Raw genomic sequence first — 22,068 nt, forward strand, 5'->3', positions numbered from 1 at the left:
TATACGTATCCAATATGGAGTGATTAAATCAAGCCAATTAACATATCTATCACCAAGCCAGGCATGGTGGCTCCCACCTGTAATCCCAGCTATGTGAGAGGCTGAGGCAAGAGGATCCCTTGAGGCCAGGAGTTCAAGAGAAGCAACATAACAAGACTCTGTCTCTAAAAAAATTTAAAACATTAACTGGGCATGGTGGCATGTGCCTACAGTCCCAGCTACTTGGGAAGCTGAAGCAGGAGGATCACTTGAGCTCAGAAATCTGAAGTTGCAGTGAGCAATGTTCGGGCTACTGCACTCCAGGCTGGGTGACAGAGTGAGACCCTGTCTCTGAAAAAAAAAAAAAAAAAAAAATGGAGATGATGATAAAACCTATTTCACAAGGGGGTTGTGAGGGTTAACTGAATGAGTGTGTTGAGAGCATGTAGAATAGTAACTGGCAAACAATAAGCAATTAAACCTTGCTGACGATGAATAAAATAGGAAGATAGCATAAGAAAAGGAGGACATCATATGACATACTTAACTGTGTTCATATTTACAAACATATCTTACTATGATAATTATTAAAAATTTAGCTCTCCAATGTTTAAAATATTTTATCAAAATTTTCTTATTTGGGCCAGGAACAGTGGCTCACACCTGTAATCCCAGAGGCCGAGGCACGGGGACTAATTGAGGCTGGGAGCTCGAGACCAGCCTGGGCAACATAATGAAGCCCTTTTCTCTACAGAAAATTTAAAAATTAGCTGGGCATGGTGACATATACCTATAGTTCTAGCTACTTAGGAGGCTGAGCCAGGAGGTTCACTGGAGCCTGAGAGCTGGAGGTTGCAGTGAGCTGTGATCAAGCCACTGTACTCCAGTCTGGGCAATAGAGCAAAACTCTTAACTCTAAAAAAAACAAAAAAATTTCCTAACTTGTTCTTAAAGTCACTTTAGAAAAGGAAATGATCAGCAAGGTTTATTGTCCAGGTTTAAAAGAAAAATGAAGCACAGAGGAGGGAAATGAGGTATCTAGAATGATACAATAAAACAGTAAGAAAGTGAAAATAAGAATCCAAAAGAAAGCCCTATGTCCAGAGGCTTCTCAGCTGTGTCACACAACCAACATTAAGATTGTCTTAAGGACACAGAAAGCAAATCAATTCAATATTAAAAGTTTTAATCATCTTCACGGAAAGAGAACCAGTCATATCCTACAGAGTAGAGGTCTCTTGAAAACATATGACTTAAACAAGACAAGCATTATTATGCAAAAGAACAGCTTACCTTAGGGTGCACCATGGTGATTTTGCGTAAAAAATGCTTTATAACCAGACAATCCGTCATTAAAGTTCTGGGATTTTCATCAATCTGTAAAAACACAACAAACAAAAAACCCCACCAAATTCAAGAGAACAAGTGAATCAAATTATGGTATTTCTTCCCATAAAAGTAACTATACCTCAGAAAGCTTTTGGACATCCAAGAGGAAATATGTTTGGGAATGAGATTATACACAAAAAGGAATTTAAACAGTCATCACTTCTTGGGTCAGAGTACCTATTTCTTGAAACTTCAGGAGACTCATGAAGAAAGATCAGGAGTAAAACCCACAATGTCAAAACTACCTTTGGAGACAAATTTAAAAGTAATTCAGACTGGAGCTGAGAAGAATAACTCTATCTTAATACTACCATCCTAATGTGCTTTGGAACAATCTGTATTAAGAATCTGAGTGGACCAGCCTGAGTAAGAGCAAGACCCCATCTCTACTAAAAAAATAGAAAGAAATTAGCTAGACAACTAAAAAAAAAAAAAAAATATATATATATATATATATATATATATATCTCACACATATATACAAAAAATTAGCCGGGCATGGTGTGCATGCTTGTAATCCCAGCTACTTGGGAGGCTGAGGCAGGAGGATTGCTTGAGCTCAGGAGTTTGAGGTTGCTGCGAGCCAGGCTGACGCCACAGCACTCCAGCCCGGGCAACAGAGTGAGACTCTGTCTCAAAAAAAAAAAAAAAAAAAGAAAGAAAGGAAAAAAAAAAAAAAAAAAGAAAGGAAGGAAAAAAAGAAAGAAAAAAAGAAAGAAAAAAAAAGAAAGGAAAAAAATAAAAAAGAAAGAAAGGAAAAAAAAAAAAAAAAGAATCTGAGTGGAGGCCAGACGTCGTGGCTCATTCCTGTAATCCTAATACTTTGGGTGGCTGAGCCAGAAGGATCACTTGAAGCCAGGAGTTCAAGACCAGCCTGGGCAATGACAGGACCTTGTCTCTACAAAAAATACAAAAAAAATTAGCCGAGTTTTGGTGGTGCGTATCTCTAGTCCCAGCTACTTGGGTGGCTGAGGCAGGAGGATCTCTTAAGCCCAAGAGTTTGAGGTTGCAGTGAGCTATGATGATGCCACTGCACTCTAGCTGGGGCAACAAAGTGAGATCCTGCCTTAAATTAAAAAAAAGAAAAAAAAAAAGAATCTGAGTGGAGTTAAAGGAGCAGACAGTAAAAGGAACCTATTTTTGACATCCATCCATTCATCCAAACATTTATTTATAAGGAAAAGCTGTAGAGCAAAAAGCTCAAAAGTCAGAAGACCTGTAATCTAGTACTAGTTCTGTAAAAAATTACTTATGTAACTATGAAAAGGAAATCACTTCACTGCTCTGGACCTCATTTCCTCATCTGCAAAACAGGGATAAAACCTACCCTTTCTACCTCACAAAATTTTTTTAGGGATCGTTATATTAGAAAGTATATATTATACATGGTAACGATAATAGATACCACTTACTGAATGCCTACTATTGTGACAAGCATTATGCATGTGCTCACAACAATCCTGTAAGGTAGGTATTTCCATCCATTTTTTTCAGATTTAAAAAAAAGATTCAGAGAAGTTAAGCAACTTGCCTAAGGTCACCCAGCTGTTCAGTGGTAGAGATTGCATTTGACCCTACGTCTTTTCTTTAAAGTTATTGTTTGTTGAGTGACCTTAAGTCTTTCTAATACCAATTGCTCACACTCTTTCCAATATACTATGACATTTCCCTACAAATGTAAGACTTGCCATCTAATGAGGGCTTCCTCTCTCCCAGGAATGGTGCTAAAGAATCTTATTTATATTACCTCATTTAACCTCCACAAAAACCCCACATTTTATATATGAAAAAAAATGAGTCTCAAAAGGGTTAAACAGGCCAGGTGCAGTGTCTCACACCTGTAATCATAGCACTTTGGGAGGCCAAAGCAGGAGGTTTACTTGAGGCCAGGAGTTCAAGACAAGTCTGAGCATGAGCTAGATCCCGTCTCTACTAAAGAAATAGAAAAATTAGCCCGGCATGGTGGCCCATGCCTGTAGTCCCAACTGCTTGGGAGGATGGTAGAGTTAAGATAGAGTTATTCTTCTCAGCTCCAGTCTGAATTACTTTTAAATTTGTCCCCAAAGGTAGTTTTGACATTGTAGATTTTACTCTGATCTTTCTTCATGAGTTTCCTGAAGTTCCATGAAATAGGTACTCTCACCCAAGAAGTGATGGCTACTTTTTCATGCATGTCTCCATTAAATAGTCTTTGCTATGGACCTTAATACTCAACCCTTCTAACTGAGGCATACATGATGAAATCTTTTGCAATTCCCTCTTTTTCTCTTCTAATTATCTTTATTCAAATATATATCTACATATATACATATTCTGATACACCCAGGCTGGAGTACAGTGGCTTCATCATAGCTCACTGCAACCTTAAACTCCTGGGCTCAGCCTCTCTCGTAGCTAGGACTACAGGCACACACCACCATGCCTGGTTAATTTTTAAAATTTTTTTGTAGAGACATGGTCTCAAACTCCTGGCTTAAAGTGATCCTCCCACCTGGGCCTCCCAAGGTGCTGGGATTACAGGTGTGAGCCACCACACCCGGCCTTGGTTCAAGTTCTAATTCTGCCACTTAACTTTTGTATGACATTGGGAAAGTCAGTCAAGTTCTCTGAATCTCAGTTTTCATCTCTATTAAATGGGATGATAATCCTTGTCCTATAAAGTTGTCAAGAGGCTTAAATAATATATATAAATGTTAAGTATACAAATTACTGTTTGTTCAGATGGGCTAAAACACATAACCTCATTTCTTAGAATTGCTTTCCTTGGTTCACTGGAATCACCTTTTTATTGCTACTTGACATTAATAGTTTCAGAGCTGACTAACCATTAATTGGTCCCAATTATTTACCCTGTGTTCTCCTAAAGAGATAAGGCACAGCCAGGGATATCTGTTGTCCTGACACTGTACCCATTCCTTTCAGAAGGAGACAAAATTATTCAGACATGGAGAAAGGCTTCCCAAATGCTTCCTGGGAGAATGCTCTTATCTGTTATGTCTCTACCAACTCCACTGAAGAAAAGATAGGGGATCAGAGAATTTTAAAAGGGAATGGAGAATGAATTGTCAATCTCATACATCTGGACTACAATTAAATCAATAAAGAGATTTCTAAACCAACCTAATAAAAACATATCCAAATATGATCTGCACTGGGAATCGATTTTTACTTTCTTTATCAGGAGAATCTAATTGAAATAAGGGTTTGTTTTGGTCATTCCCAAACGTGTCTGCACAGTAGGAATCACCTGGGATTTTAAAAATATTCCAAAGCCTAGGCCACACCTGCTATGGACTGAATTGTGTTCTTCAAACTTCATATTTGGGGGTTGAAGCTCTAACCCCCAATGTGACTGAATTTGGAGATAGGGCCTTAGGAGGTAATTAAGGTTAAATGTGGTCATATAGGTGGGGCCCTAATCCATAAGACTGGTGTCCTTATAAAAAGAGACACCAGAGATCTCTCTTTACACACACACAGAGAGAGAGAGAGAGAGAGAGAGACAGAGAAGGCCACATAAGGATACAGCAACAAGGTGGCAGTCTGCAATCCAGGAAGAGAGGCCTCACCAGAAACCAACCCTGTTAGCATCTTTTTTTTTTTTTTTTTTTTTTTTTTGTTGAGACAGAGTCTCACTTTGTTGCCCAGGCTAGAGTGAGTGCCGTGGCGTCAGCTTAGCTCACAGCAACCTCAGACTCCTCGGCTTAAGCGATCCTACTGCCTCAGCCTCCCGAGTAGCTGGGACTACAGGCATGTGCCACTATGCCCGGCTAATTTTTTCTATATAGATTTTTAGTTGTCCATATAATGTCTTTCTATTTTTAGTAGAGACGGGGTCTCGCTCTTGCTCAGGCTGGTCTCGAACTCCTGACCTCGAGCGATCCACCCGCCTCGGCCTCCCAGAGTGCTAGGATTACAGGCGTGAGCCACCACGCCCGGCCCCTGTTAGCATCTTGATCTTGGACTTCTAGCCTCCAGAACTGTGAGAAAATAAATCTCTGTTGTTTAAGCCACCTAGTTGGTGGCATTTTGTTATGGCAGCTCCAAGCAATTAAATCACCCCAGATCAATTAAATCACAACCTCTTTGAGTGGGACACAGACACCAGTATTTTGGAAACTCCCAGGTGATCTAATGTCTGCACAGGCAAATTTAGGAACCAAAGCCTTATTTCATTTCAACTTTGGAACTTGATGGACCTAGGCTTTTCTTTCCTGTTATTAGATTTGTAGAAAAACAAGAGTAAAATCATCAGTAATTTAGAGAATCACAACAAAACCTGCCTCAAAAATCATCTGGAAAGGTGTTACCACCGACATGTCTTGGGAATAGCTGCTGTCCTCCGAAGTCCAACTCAGCTTTGCAGAGAATCCAGGCAGTATAGACTGTATTTCTGTGTGAGAAGAACAGCAACAAGGTAGAACAAGCAGTTTGGATAAGCACCAGAACTGATAAGCCAAGAAGGCTTTTCCCTGATGAAAAGATTATCTGCAAAATTTAAAATCTGACTGGAAATGGCTATGCATCAGCAAATTGAACATTTAGAATTACTTTATGAGTTTAAGACATTTAATCTCATCTTTTCAATTTTTCACATTTGCTAAATCAATTTGTATTTTCAGTTAATTTCCACAAGGTCATGTCCAATACCAGAAATCTTCAGAACTAATAGTTCTGATGATGTTGTATTTTTAAATAAATCAATTCATTATTTAATAAACACAAATCTAGTAAGCGAACTAATTTAGAGCTGAAAACAGAAAAATTCAAGAATGACTTTCTCAAGCATGTACTTAATATAGTATGTTCTTTAATGAGGTAGTCTTTAATAAAGCAAACCAAACTCTTGCCAATTTAATTTGTGAATTAACCACTTGGTGTATTTACATGTGCTGACTCAGAACTATCTTTCTACAAAGCATCAGTGAGTCCTGAATCATCAACAACAAAGAGAACATCAAAGTATGCACCATCTTTCTTCTTCTCTAAACCTTGGCACTCATATAACAAAGGAAAAAAATCCAATCTCCCACTTTATAAAATGCAATCCCTTATTTCTCCTCTATATTAGTATAATAATGGAAAACTAAATAGGAACAAAGATAGGTATCTCAGTATCTGCAAGTTTTACTTTGTAAATGAGGTTGTCGATGCTGATATTATATAAGAATTCAACTTTAAAAATCTAATAATGATAAAAATATATCTTAAAATATCAGCAAAGGCATTCTACTAATGCTTTAACAACCTTAAAAAAGCATGGACTTTCCCAAGTCAAGTTCTAGCTATCAATATTAATGAGTAATATTTTTCTTGCCATTAGTTTGTTTTTCAAATTTAATTCAGTCACACAGCCATGAATAATATGTCAGCAAGGTTATGCTACACTGAAGTTTAATGAACTTGACACTGAAACAGGATGCCTTGCGTCAATCTTCAGCTTTACCGCTGATTGACTTTCTGACCTAAGGTGAACTCCTTTTGTGTGATTCATTTACCTTTCTGTGAAATAAGGAAAAATTGTTCCTAAATCCTACTTCTCTTTGATAGTAAGACAGCATAGAAAGCAGATAAACATGGGTACATGAGAAAAGGTTTGTAAATAACTTTGAATTCTTCAGAAATCTTAATGATAAATTAAAATAAATCACATAATTATTTGGGGGAAAATCAATTTCAATTGTCTCACTCTACATACCAAAAAAAGAAAATCCAGATGGACTGACTCAAGTTAAATGTAAAAAGGTGAAGCAACAGAACTAAATAAAAGCTTTTCATTTCAAGATAAATTGAGCACATGCTGAAATTTCATCTTCCTATTCAAATATGTAAAATGATAGAATATATATAAATATTAACAAATATACAGTCATGGTGAGAAAAAGAGAAACAGAAATCTTTATAGACAAGAAATGGAAAGATAGTCTTCTTTCCCCATCTTCTAAAAGAACAACAACAAACACAGAGCATGAGAGAGAATCCACAATGAACTAAAGATATACAATATTTGGGGCCTGAACTGGGAAAAAACATAGAGCTAATATTGCAACACTTACAGGTTTAAGAGCAAGAGCCACACAGACCACGTGTAGGAAGTCTAGGCAAGGTACCAAAACATGAACAAAGGCCAGAGATGTGCCATCTGCCTTCCTGAATGTTGGTTAGAACCAAGGGAAGCTGTCTCACTGATGCGGGATGAGGGCCTCAGAGTCATTTCATATAAGTCGTGACAGGAGTCAGGACTAGCCAGTCTATTAAGATGCAGGAGCTTTGTGCTTTATCACTCATGCAAAGTTTAATCTGAGCTATACACCATGCAAGGCTAGGGCTCAGCAACTCAGAGAGCCTCCTACTGGACAGCTGTCAACACAAGATGTGCTCAGGTTAAATAGATCATGGACAATTAGCTCTTAACTAAAAATTACCAAGCAATGAAGATCAATACCATGGAAACTATGACAAATATCAACCAACAGCATTTAAGCCTGAGGAAATAGAGTTAACACAATAATCTGAGATTTTAAAGTAAGTATCTGTATTTTATACCTTCAAAGAGAAAAAACTAAGCCATGTAAAATAAATACACTGACATAAATTAAACTGAAAATAATGGGGAAAACTCTATTAGAAATCTTGGAAGTTAAAGATACAGTGTTTGAAATTAAAACTCTATGGATGGTTAGATTGGATATAGTAAAAGAGCAAATTTAAAAGTTATTACATGAATGTTCATAGCAACGTAATCCACAATAGCTAAAAATGGAAACAACCCAAATGTCTCTGAAATGATGAATGGCTTAACAAAATGTGAAATATTATTCATCCATAAAAAGAAATGAAGTACTGTTACAGGCTACAACACGAATAAACCTTGAAACGTCATGTTTAAAGAAGCCAGACACAAAATGCCACATATTGTATGATTCCATTTATATGAGATGTCCAAAGTAAGCAAATCTAGAGACAGAAGGTAGATTAGTGTTTGCCAAGACATAGGGAATGAGGGTAAGCAGAGTGACTGCTAATGAGTACAGAGTTTCTTTTTCAGGTAATGAAAATATACAGGGGGCCGGGCGCGGTGGCTCACGCCTGTAATCCTAGCACTCTGGGAGGCCGAGGTGGGCGGATCGTTTGAGCTCAGGAGTTCGAGACCAGCCTGAGCAAGAGCGAGACCCCATCTCTACTAAAAATAGAAAGAAATTATATGGACAGCTAAAAATATATATATAGAAAAAATTAGCCGGGCATGGTGGTGCATGCCTGTAGTCCCAGCTACTCGGAAGGCTGAGACAGGAGGATCGCTTGAGCTCAGGAGTTTGAGGTTGCTGTGAGCTAGGCTAACGCCACGGCACTCACTCTAGCCTGGGCAACAGAGTGAGACTCTGTCTCAAAAAAAAAAAAAAAAAAAAGAAAATATACAGGGATTAGACGGTGATGATACTTATACAACCTTGTAAATATACTAAAAACCACTGATTTGTTTAAAAACCACTTTAAAGTGGTTGTGTTTAGGGTATGTGAATTTTTTATTTTTCTTGAGACCACGCCCAGCTAATTTTTCTTTCTTTCTTTTTTATTTATTTATTTATTTATTTATTTTGAGACAGAGAGAGTCTCACTCCATTGCCCTGACCAGAGTGCCATGGCGTCAGCCTAGCTCACAGCAACCTCAAACTCCTGGGCTCAGGTGATCCTTTTGCCTCAGCCTCCTGAGTAGCTGGGACTACAGGCACGCACCACCAGGCTTGGCTAATTTTTTTACATTTTTAGTAGAGATGCGGGTCTCACTTTTGCTCAGGCTGGTCTCGAACTCCTGACCTCAAGCGATCCTCCCACCTTGGCCTCCCAGAGTGCTAGGATTGTAGGCGTGAGCCACCATGCCCAGCCAGGTATGTGAATTTTACATCAAGTAAAAGAAGAAAAGATGAAAGACATTAAAAATAGATGCAGAAGACCTGACTAGTCTTAAAAAAAAAATAGATCCAGAAGAAATAATAACTGAGAATTATCATAAAACAAAGACAGATATAAATACTATTTGAACAGTTTACTGAGTGTGAAGCAGGATAAATTTCTAAAAACAAGACAAAAGAGAAAACTAGGGCCGGGCGCGGTGGCTCACGCCTGTAATCCTAGCACTCTGGGAGGCCGAGGCGGGAGGATCGTTTGAGCTCAGGAGTTCGAGACCAGCCTGAGCAACAGCGAGACCCTGTCTCTACTAAAAAAAAAAAAAAAAAAGAAAGAAATTATCCAAACAACTAAAAATATATATATAGAAAAAATTAGCCGGGCATGGTGGCACATGCCTGTAGTCCCAGCTACTGGGGAGGCTGAGGCAGGAGGATCGCTTGAGCCCAGGAGTTTGAGGTTTCTGTGAGCTAGGCTGATGCCACGGCACTCTAGCCCGGGCAACAGAGTGAGACCCTGACTCAAAAAAAAAAAAAAAGAAAGAAAACTAAAAAAGCCACACAGTTAAACACACCACAATAAAACCCACAATGAAAAGGATGAGAAAACCCTAAAAGCTACCCAAAAAATTTAAATTAGCCCCCAAAACCCCATGAGTTAGACTTCTCATCAGCAATGCTAAACACCAGAAGATAATCTAGTACTATCTGCAAAGATCTGAAGAAAAGTAACTTTGAATATGGACTTTTGAGAGAGCCAAACCACCATTTAAAAATGAGAGACTTAAGATGTTTACCATCCACAAACCCTCACTGAAAGAACCACTAAGGACTCAACATGACAATTTAAGCATGAGTTTACATTTTTGCTGAGATAGCATGGGGATAAGGAGGAAAAAAATGAGAGATCATCATCAATATCAGACTACCTTTTCACATAGCTCTTCAACTGTTAAAGTAGATAGAAAATTTTCAATCACGTAACATTGTGAACACACAGCAATTGGGGCTGCTTCTTCCAAAAATAATGAAATAACTGATACCAAATGGGCCCTTCCACCAAAAACTACTTAAAACTGGATAAAATAAATGAGATAATTGTTTTTAGGCACTAGAAAACAGATAGCACAAGACTATGATCCTTGAGAGAAGGGAAACTCATGAGGTGAGCTCTATGATTGCCCTGAATGTCTGCCTAGGGGAATTTTCCTGTCCACAGAGCAGGGATGTGGAACCCACGCAAAGTACAGTGGTCCCACTAAGCTGAGGAGGCAGGGAATAGAGTTTGGGGTTGTGAAAGTACCTGGAATCTGCAGGGCAGGGCACCGGAAAGGAGGAAGCTGTAGAAAGGAGGGCACCAAAGTCTATGTGGGAGTTCCCCATGAGTCCTCGGGCCAAGGGGTGGGATATACACGCACAGAGTGAGACTACAATAAGATTTCCCAAAGAGCAGGAGCTATGGGGTTGAAAAAGGAATGGAATACTAGTGGTCAAGCAGTAATGGGAAATGTTGGCCTTCAGGCCTAGCCAGAATGGGGAGACCTTGTTAAAGCTGCTGGTGTCCAGCTGAGGTGCCACACAGATCATGCTTTAGTGATAAAAATCATTTCTCTAGACCCACCCCGAAAAAGTGTAAGGCCATGCCTTGACAAAATCCACAGAGGCAATAGAGTTTGGAGGTTAAGTGTTATCAAGTCAGAAAAATGCCTTGGGTTTCCACAGATCTACCCTTTAAAATATATAAAAACAAACCTACATAAGGTCAAGATGATTAGTCGGCTAGAAATTCCTGCTAGAACAAAAATTAATACTCTTCAGAGGTAGATAACAGAATACAGAATATGATCATATTGCCCAGTATAAAATAAAAATTTACTAGACATGCAAAAAAACAGGAAAATGCAACCCACAGTAAAGAAAAAAAAGGCAATCAATAGAAACAGAACCTGATATGGTAAAGATGTTACATTATGAAAGACTTAAAAGCACATCTATTATAAATATGTTCAAAGATTTAAAATTAAAAGATGGTCTTAATGAGTGAACTGATAGGAATTATCAGCAGAGAAACGAACACTATAAAAAGAAAACCAAATGAAAATTCTATAACTTAAAATTTCAATAATTGAAATGAAGAATTCACTAGATAGGTTTCACAGCAGAGATGACAAAAGAGTCAATGAAATCACTGAAGACAAATAACAAAAATCCAATCTGAAGAACATAGAAAAAAGACTGATGAAAAATAAAGTTTTAGGGACCTGTAGGAAAATATTAACCAATCTAAAATATGTGTAATGGGAGTGCCTAAAGGAAAATAAAATGAGAACAGGGCAGGAAAATATGAAATCATGAAAAAATTCTCCAAAATTTGATGAAAAAAATGTTTTATTTTCAATTTTTTTGTAGAGACAAGAGTCATTCTTTGGCCATGAGTGTGCCAAGAACTGATAGTTTTCAGATTAAAACCTAACAAATGTACTTAATGCCACTGTACAGCTAAAAATGGTTAAAGTAGTAAATTTTATGTTATGTATATTTTACCACAATAAAAAAATCTGTCATTAGTTTTCAATTCACCATCTTTTGTCTTTTGAATAAATTTCTCATATCCTCATTTTAAAAAAACTTCAGAATTGTGTTCTGAGAAAATTATTGCCAAACTGAAAATCACCTGGTAACAAAATGTCTGAGCAAATTTAATTTTTTAAAGCTTTGTCAGAAGCAGTGGGTACTCAAAGAACACAATGATTTGTAAATTTTGGGAAAGTGAAGTTTTCTTACAACCTCAAAAATTTTAGTTCCCAGCACCACTTTCCCCAAATAGAAAAGATCTTAACAAACAGAAAAAAAAAAACAAATAAAAAAAAATGTACATAGACTTTGATCAAGTTAATTCTACTTCAGAAAATTAGTCCTAAATGTTTCAATTAAGTATAAAGCTATATGCATTAAGATATTCATTCCAGTGACATTAACAATAGGTAGCACTTACTGAGAACTGTGTACTCAGAAAACCACTGTGCTACATGCATTATATATATATTACCTCATTTAATTCTCAAAACTACTTTATGAGGTAGGTACTTTAAAAAGATCAAATAACTTGCTTAAGGACACATAGGATGAGCTCCTAACCACTAAACTCTACTACTTTTTATAATAATGGAGGGGAGAATAAACCTAAGTATCTATTAATAGAAAAAATGGTTACTTTATGATATGTCTTAATAGACAATTTAGCCATTAAAATAATGACTAGAAGACTATGTCATAACATGACAAATGGTTATAATATGTTAAGTGAAAAAGAAATGGGACAACATTGTATACATATTGCAATTATAACTATATTTAAAATATGGGAGGGAGTCAGAAAAGAATATAGTAAAATATCAACATTTATTGTGTAAGAATTTTTTTCCTTTTCTCTGTTTCCCAATTTTCCAAATGAGCTATCCCTATATCAAAGTGCCATTTGAAGGTAATTTCTCTGATGGTGGCAAAGTTATATTTTGGGGGTTTTTTTGTTTTGTTTTTTCAAGCAACTCAACAAGCCAATTAACTATTTGGTATTGCTTGGCCTGACTCCCGTCCTTTAGCATAGCCTCATAATGATGCCTGCAAGTAACGTATCAGTAAACAAAGCAGCAAAACTAATGCATTTCTAAGAAGGAAGCTAATTAAGACAAAAGATGGGCCGGGCGCGGTGGCTCACGCCTGTAATCCTAGCACTCTGGGAGGCCGAGGCGGGTGGATTGCTCAAGGTCAGGAGTTCGAGACCAGCCTGAGCAAGAGCGAGACCCCGTCTCTACTAAAAATAGAAAGAAATTATATGGACAACTAAAAACATATATAGAAAAAATTAGCCGGGCATAGTGGCGCATGCCTGTAGTCCCAGCTACTCGGGAGGCTGAGGCAGTAGGATTGCTTAAGCCCAGGAGTCTGAGGTTGCGAGGTTGCTGTGAGCTAAGCTGACGCCACGGCACTCACTCTAGCCTGGGCAACAAAGTGAGACTCTGTCTCAACAAAAAAAAAAAAAAAAAAAAAAGACAAAAGATGAAAGCTCTTTGGTTGGCTCTGTGGCTTGATTTCATTAGTTAAATTGGATAATTATTTCCATATTATAACAACCCTAGACATGCTTTAGAAAAAGAAAGAGAAAGCAGGACATTTTAATGGAGGATCAGCTACCTTTCAAAAATGTTGTATCAAATCTTCATTCAGTCCCATAAAAGGCAGAAGGATTAATGGCCATGGCTGCATATTCATAGAGCTGACCCAGCCAAGAAGTCAGTCATCAAAGGTGTGGTCACTTAGGTCTCCAACAAAGGCATATGCACCTGAGCCTCATACTACCACTGGGTCCCAAACAAAAGGGACATAGAATGGAGGGAGAAAAATGTTGATCTTTCCAAGCATCTGCCTCTTTAGATAACTTCAACAATCTGACCACCGAATGTGACACAGGATACTAGGTATAATTCTATAGATTTATGCAACTTGTAGTATGAGAATACCTGTACATTTATTGAGCATAAATAGAGAACTGGTTATCTAACAGCGAATAAAATAGGCAAATCTCTAGCAAAAGAGTATACTTTAGAATAAACCAAAATACTATGGAATGGTGATTAAAACATAGCTTCTGGGGCCAGTGTGTTCATATATCCCACTCAACCACCTCTTAGATTTGTGACTTTTTAAAAAATAATAAAATAAAGATTGGAGTCTCATTATGTTGCCCAGGCTGGTCTTAAACTCCTGGCCTCAAGCAATCCTCTCACCTCAGCCTCCTAAAGTGCTGGGATCATTAGAGGAATGAGCCACAACACCTGGCCAAGATTTCTGACTTTTAACAAGTTATTTAACCTTTTTGCGTTAAAATGAAATGTCTGTTAGTAGTAGTATCATCATCATCACCGCCACCAAGCAAAAGAGAAGGCACAAAAATGACAAAAGAAACTCAAAAGAAATATGAGTGCAATTTTTTTTTTTTTTTTTTTTTAGAAACAGGATGTCGCTCTGTCACCCAGGCTGGAGTGCCGTGACACAATCATAGCTCATTGTAGCCTTGAACTCCTGGGCTCAAGCTATCTTCCTCCCTCAGCTTCCCGAGTAGCTAGGACTCCAGGCATGTGCCACCACACCCAGCTAGTTTTTGTTTTTTTTGTAGAGATGAGGTCTTGCGATATTGCCCAGACTGGTCATGAGGAATGCAAATATTTTCAAGTCATAAGAGTATACCATAAATAACTTTACACCGATTAATTTGAAAATTAAGAAGAAATGCCTAACACAGCAGATACACAGCAAGTGCTAATAAATATGTATGAATGAATAAAGAGATGAATGAAACAGAGTAAATTTAGGACAATTTCTAATATGTGTATTAGAAATATATTTTTCCTTACATATATATTTCTAATATATATTTTCTTATATATTTCTTACATATATTTTTCTTATATACACCAAACATACAAAAGAAAATATATGTATATAAGAAATGTGTATTTGTGTGTGTATATACATGCACACATACACACCAAAATTGACTCACTGACTCTGGGAAAAACAGAGAACTTAAACCAAACATCATTAAAGAAAACAAGTTGGTAATCAAAAATATTTCCTCCTCCACCTCCCCTACCCCAAAACAACAGGTTCAAACTTACTTTTTATACAGGTTAGCTTTACCAAATCTTTAAAGAACAGATACAAAAAGTTCCAGAGAACAAAAGCAAATAAACTTATCCAACTCATTTTATAAAGTTAGTATAATCTTGATACCAAAACAGGACAAGAACAATATGTACCAATCTCACTAGGACCATAGAGGCAAAAATTAAATCTAGGATATGTAAAAATTATATCATGACCAAACTGTGATACAAACACAAGGATGTTTCATCAGAAAGTCTGTCAACATAACTCAGCATATTAATAAGGTAAAGATTTTTTTAAATATCATACTCTCAAAAGATATTTTAAAAAGCATTTTAGAAAATAAAACATTCATAACAAATACTGCTAGGATATTAGGATTAAAAACTTAACAAGAAGCAGGTACTAAACTTAACAAGAAGCAGGTACTAAAAAACTATGTAAAATATCATACTTAATGATAGACTTTTAAGTAATCACATTGAAAGAAGGGAAGACACAGCTGCCTAATATTACCCCTGCTATTCTACCCAATAATAGTACTATTTTATCCAATACAATATGACAAGGAAAAGAAGCCATATAAGGATTGAAAAGGAAAAGATGAAGTTGTCATAATTTAGAGACGCTTTGGTTACCCATATAGAGGATCCAAGAGAATCTACAGATAAACTATCAAAATTAATAAGGGTTCAAAATTCAGTAAAGTTGAAAAAATGAATACCATTCATAGTAGCAATAAAAACTTTAAAACTCTGGGAATAAATATAACAAAAAAGTGTTAACATAAAAGGTCTGGCACTAGGTGAAGTGGCTCACACCTGCAATCACACCTGCTCACACCTGCAGCTTTTGGAGGGCTGAGGCAGGATTGCTTGGGGCCAGGAGTTCAAGATCAGCCTGGGCAAAACAGCAAGACCCCATCTCTATAAAAAATTTAAAAAATTAGTTGGGCAAGGTTGTGTGTACTTGTAGTCCTAGCTACTCGGGAGGCCGAGGTATGAGAATCACTTGAGCTCAGGAGTTCAAGGCTGCAGTGAGCTATGATTGTGCCACTGCACTCCAGCCTGGGTGACAGAGTGAAACCCTGTCTCAAAAAACTAAAAAATAAAAAAGAAGAAGAAGAAGAAGAGGAAGATCAAGACTAGATGTGGTGACATGTGCCTATAGTCCCAGCTACTAGGGAGGCTGAATCTGGAAGATGGCTCTCAGCCCAGGATTTCGAGTCTAGGCTGGTCAACACAGTGAAACCCCATTTCTAAAAATATTTTTTTAAATAAAAATACGGCTGGGTGCAGTGGCTCACACTTGTAATCCCAGCACTCTGGGAGGCCAAGGTGGGAGGATTACTTGAGGCCAGGAGTTTGAGACCAGCCAGGGCAACATGGAAGACCCCATCTCTACAAAAAATCTTAAAAATTAGCAGGGCATGGTGGCATGCACCTGTAGTCCCAGCTACTCAGGAGGCTAAGGTAGGAAAATCGCTTGAGCCCAGGAGTTCAAGGCTGCAGTGAGCTATGATCAAGCCACTGCACTATAGCCTGCATGTCAGAGCAAGACCCTGTCTCAAAAAATAAAATAAAATGAAATAAATAAAATAAATTTTTTAAAAAAAGATCTAAATAGAAATAATTTCAGCAAGATAGCAGAAAAGGAAGAGCCAGGCCCTCGTTCCGCCCCCCCCCCACCCCGAGACATTGACTTAACAAGAATATCAAATTGCTTTTGTGAGAACTTAAAAAGCCAGTTAACATTGGCCGGGTGCAGTGCCTCACGCCTGTAATCCTAGCACTCTGGGAGGCTGAGGCGGGCGGATTGTTTGAGCTCAGGAGTTCAAGATCAGCCTGAGCAAGAGCGAGACCCCTGTCTCTACTAAAAATAGAAAGAAATGATTTGGATAGCTAAAAATATATAGAGAAAAATTAGCCAGGCATGGTGGCACATGCCTGTAGTACCAGCTACTTAGAAGGCTGAGGCAGGAGGATGGCTTGAGCCCAGGAGTTTGAGGTTGCTGTGAGCGAGGCTGACACCACGGCACTCTAGCCCAGGCAACAGAGTAAGACTCTGTCTCAAAAAAAAAAAAAGAAAAGAAAAGAAAAAAAGACAAAAGATAACAAATGCTGGTGATGACAATGTGGAGAAAAGGGAACTCTTGTACACTGTAGGTGGGAACATAAATTAGTACTGCCCTTATGGAAAACTGTATGGAGGTTCCCCAAAACCCTTAAAAAATAGAATTACCTAATGATCTAGCAATCCAGCTTCCAGGTATAAATCCTAAGGACTTGAAATTAGTACATCAAAGAGATATTGACACTCCTGTGTTCAATGCAGCATTATTTACAATAATCAAGTTATAGAAACAACTTAAGTGTCCATCAATGGATAAATGGTAAAGAAAATGTGGTATATATACACAATGGAATACTATTCAACCTTAAAGAAAAAGGAAATCCTGTCTTTTGCAACAACATGGATGAACCTGGAGGACATTATGCTAAGTAAAATAAGCCAGGGACAAAAAGACAAATACCACGTGTTCTCACTTATACATAGAATCTAAAACAATTGAACTTATAGAAGCAGAAAGTAGAATCTAGGTAGTTACCAGAGGCTGGGGGGCTGGAAAGAATGGGGAGAAGTTGGTCAAAGGACACAAAGTTGCAGTTAGACAGGAAAAATAAATATTTAAATGTTAATTGTCTTGATTTAATCATTCCATACTGTATACATATACCATAATGTCACTTTATAACCCATAATTATATATGATTATACTTTGTCAAAAAATAAATGCAGCTTTATACTGTTTCAAATTGTTTTCACATTTTAACATTAAAGCTACCTGTACGAGAGACCAATGTTTGTTATTTTATAAATCAGAAAACTAAGATTCAGAAAAAGATAAGCAAAATCACACCAAATGGTTAATGTCAGAGTCAGGACTGTAACCCAGATGTCCTCACTGTTTACCCTACAACTTACTGCTGACTATAGACATTTTTGAAGATGAGTTTGTGACCTTTTTGTAGCTAAGTTTTTTATAAATACTTTGTACCTACATAATCAGAAGCACTTCATAAAATGATAAAAGTAAAATTATTACAAATTAGGTTAGCCATATAATCAAACTTCTTAAAAGATATTTCAGAGATGACAGAAATAGTTGTCATGAGACTGTGGTTTGTCTAAGGCCACAGAGCTAATAAGAGACAGGTCTTGATTATAACTGAATATTTCAAATTTAAATTCCCTAAATGGGAATTGGAAGAAATATCACTTGGACAACCTCAACCTTCTCAGTAAAATAGAAGACAAAGGCATTTGTTTAGATGAGTGTAAGGTAATTCAGAACATATACTATGGGAATAGGATAAAAGGATAAACAAGATTAACAAAGGAATGATTACTGAACAACCCCAATAAAGTTAAAAATTCTGCTTAAATCTGTAGTGCACCCAACACTCAGTTTTATGATTTGTACTAGCAACACTGGGTAGTTTGGAAATAAGAATGGAAAAGCAAATAATGAGGATTATCCAAGCTTAAAGACTGGTAAGAAAGGAAAGGCAGAAAGTCAAGGTAAGGCCACACGCAGTGGCTCATGCCTGTAATCCCAGAACTTTCAAAAGCCAAGGCTCAGGAGTTCAAGATCAGCCTGGGCAACACAGTGAGAACCCTGTCTCTACAAAAAAATATCAAAAATTAGCTAGGTATGGTGGCGTGTGCCTGTCGAAGTCCTAGCTACTTGGGGGCAGAGGTGGAAGGATCATTTAAGCCTAGGAGTTCAAAGTTGCTGCCACTGCAGCCTGGATGACAGAGTGTGATTCCATCTCTTAAACAGAAGAAGGGAGGAAGGAACGGAGGCAGGGAGGGAAGAAAGTAGGAAAGGAAAAAGGAAGGAAGTCAAGGCAGCAGGGGATTACTCTGTACTAAATGGCCAATGATGGGTAGGAGGGCCAGAAGGGGTGTCCATGTAGAGAAGAGAGAAGTAAAGGGGAAGATGGGAGTTCAAGAAACTTCAATTTCAGGCTGGGCACAGTGGCTCACGCCTGGAGTCCTGGCACTCTGGGAGGCTGAGGTGGGTGGATCATTTGAGCTCAGGTGTTCGAGACTAGCCTGAGCAAGAGTGAGACCCCCGTCTCTATTAAAAAATAGAAGGAAATTAGCTGGACAACTAAAAATATATAGAAAAAATTAGCCGGGCATGGTGGTGCATGCCTGTAGTCCCAGCTACTTGGGAGGCTGAGGCAGAAGGATTGCTTGAATCCAGGAGTTTGAGGTTGCTGTGAGCTAGGCTGATGCCACGGCACTCTAGTCAGGGTGATAGAGTGGGACTCTGCCTCAAAAAAAAAAAAAAGAAAAAAAGAAACTTTAATTTCATATGACTACCACTTTTTAAAAAAAACTGAGATACAATTCAGATATCAGATATCAGATATAAAATTTACCATTTTAGGTGTATAATTCTGTGGATTTTAGTATATTCACAAGGTTATGCAACCATCACCATTATCTAATTTCAGAATATTTTTATCACCCCCCAAAAAAAACTCATATTCATTTACTAATAACTCCCCATTCCTTCCTCCTCCCACTAATCTATCTTGGATATGTCTCTATGGATTTTCCTATTTTGGATATTTCATATAATATGTGGCCTTTCATGCCTGGCTTCCTTCATTTAGCATGTTTTCAAGGTTCATCCACGTCATAGCCATATCAGTACTACATTCCTTTTTATGGATGAATATTCCATTGTATAGATATAGCACATTTGTCCATCAATTGATGAACATTTGTGTTATTTCCACTTTTTGGCTATTATGAATAATGCTGCCATAAATATTTGCATACAAGCTTTTCTGTGAACATTGCTGGGTCATTAAACTCTATATTTAGCTTTTTGAGGAACTTCCAACAAACTGTTTTCCAAAGTGGTTGCACCACTTTTACATTCCTACCAACAATGTATAAGGGCTCCAATTTCTCTATATCTTTGCCAATACTTATTTTCTGTTTTTTTTTTTTTAATTATAGCCATACTAGTGGGTGTAAAGGGTTATCTCATTACGGTTTTGACTTGCATTTCCCTAATGACTAATAATGCTGAGAATTTACCTTTTTAAGGGCTTATTGGCCATTTGTATATTGCCTTTGGATAAATGTTGTCTTGGTCCACTCAGGCTGCCATAACAAAAGACCACAGAATAGGGGACTTAAAAATTTATTTCTCTCAGTTCTGAAGGCTGGGAAGTCCAAGATCAAGGTGCTGGTTGATTTGGTTCCTGAGGAAGACTCTTTTCCTGACTTTCTGATGGCTGCCTTCTCACTGTGTCCTCACATGGCCTTTCCTCTGTGGGTGCAAGGTGGAGAGGGGCAGCAGGGAGAGAGATTCTCCCTCTTCCTCTTCCAATAAGGCCACTGATCCCAACATGAAGACCTAACCATCATGACCTAATCTAATACTATCAATATTTACCTCCCAAAGGCTCCATCTCCAAATACCATCACATTGGGGTTAGGGCTTCAACATATGAATTTTGGAAGGACACAAACATTCAGTCCATAACAAATATCTATTCAGATCCTTTTGTCCTTTTACTGTTAAGTTGTAAATGTTCTTTATGTACTCTGGATTCTAGACTCTAATCTGTGGGTTATCTTTTCACTTTCTTCTTTTTTGTTAAGGCTTGGAACTAGACACTTTTATTTTTTTCCAGATTTCTGAGGTATAATTGATCTTTTCACTGTCTTGATAGTGTCTTTTGAAGCACAAGAGTTTTCAATATTGATTAAGCCCAATTTATCTATTTTTCCTTTGGTTGCCTGTGCTTTAAATGTCATATCTAAGAAAACACTGCCTAATCCAAGGTCATGAAAATTTACACCTATGTTTTCTTCTAAGAGTTTTTTTAGTGTTAGCTCTTAGATTTAGGTCTTTGGTCCATTTTGAATTAATTTTCATATATGATATCATCTGACCACTTTTCAGAAGATATTAAATGGCTAACTATAAAGTCTAGTCAGGAAAAAACACAATGTCCCCTCTTCCCATACCAGCCAAATTCACCACTCCAGGCAGCCAACTCCTACTATTCCCACATAAGATAAAAAGTATGTGGTAACCCAAAAGGCCAGAGTTAGAGCAGTAAGTGCCCAGCTGCTTACTCAATAAGGAGTAACTACAGTTCAAGGATTTAAGCCAAAGCAGGTAGAAGGCAAGCTACCTCCCACTGATAGCTGAATAAAAGCAGTTATATACTACTTAGCCAGGGTATGAACCAACTCCCAGGATCTCTAGTAAGAGTTGTCCTTTTCTTCCTCTTTTACCTATCCAGGTTTAAAAGAAAAAGGAATATGTCAGGGTTGGGTATAAACCACTTCTGTCCTTTCCATCCTGTTCCCTGTCACATCAAATCTTTTTTTTTTTTTTTTGAGACAGTGTGTCAGTCTGTTGCCCAGGCTAGAGTGCCGTGGCATCAGCCTGGCTCACAGCAACCTCAAACTCCTGGGCTCAGCAATCCTCCTGCCTCAGCCTCCCGAGTAGCTGGGACTACAGGCATGAGCCACCATGCCTGGCTAATTTTTTGATATATATTTTTAGCTGTCCAGATCATTTCTGTCTATTTTTAGTAGAGACGGGGTCTCACTCTTGCTCAGGCTGGTCTCGAACTCCTGAGCTCAAATGATCCACCCGCCTCAGCCTCTCAGAGTGCTAGGATTACAGGCGTGAGCCACCGCGTCCCGCCTGTCACATCAAATCTTGAACATGTTTTCAATAGTGAAGTGCAATTAGATAAATATAACAGGGAAAAGAGTAAAGAAATACTAAGGAAGTAAAAGAAGGGAGAAATCCATTTGTTTCAGCTTCTCTTGATCTCCAATTAACCTTTATAAAATCTTGCCAAGTATTAGGCAAATTTGGCAGCAAAGAAACTGTTTAGAATGTATCAAAAGCTTAAGAATTAAGCATGGTCTCACAGGGTTTAATGGATAAACAGTGACCTATGAGTCCACAAACTCTTCCCTTACTTCTGAACTTAGTATATGAGGCTGAGGTAACTCTCAGTTTCTTCACTTCTGAAACAGAAAAGGTGATAATACTTATGTCTGACCTACCTCT

The 22,068-nt window shown here is 37.8% G+C and overlaps 1 protein-coding gene across 1 annotated transcript in view; it reads right to left on the minus strand.

Moving 5' to 3' along the window:
• TOP6BL (TOP6B like initiator of meiotic double strand breaks) overlaps nt 1-22,068 on the minus strand; it is a 66,568-nt gene that overhangs the window by 38,829 nt on the left and 5,671 nt on the right. Inside the window, exons 2-3 of the mRNA XM_069470348.1 lie at nt 5,652-5,761; nt 1,273-1,356 (exon numbers count right to left, since the gene is read on the minus strand). Of these exons, the coding sequence (XP_069326449.1) occupies nt 1,273-1,356; nt 5,652-5,687 (120 nt within the window). The 5' untranslated portion in view covers nt 5,688-5,761. The remainder of the gene's footprint in view (nt 1-1,272; nt 1,357-5,651; nt 5,762-22,068) is intronic.

The sequence above is a fragment of the Eulemur rufifrons genome, chromosome 6 (genome assembly GCF_041146395.1).
Source record: "Eulemur rufifrons isolate Redbay chromosome 6, OSU_ERuf_1, whole genome shotgun sequence".
NCBI classification, from domain to species: domain Eukaryota; kingdom Metazoa; phylum Chordata; class Mammalia; order Primates; family Lemuridae; genus Eulemur; species Eulemur rufifrons.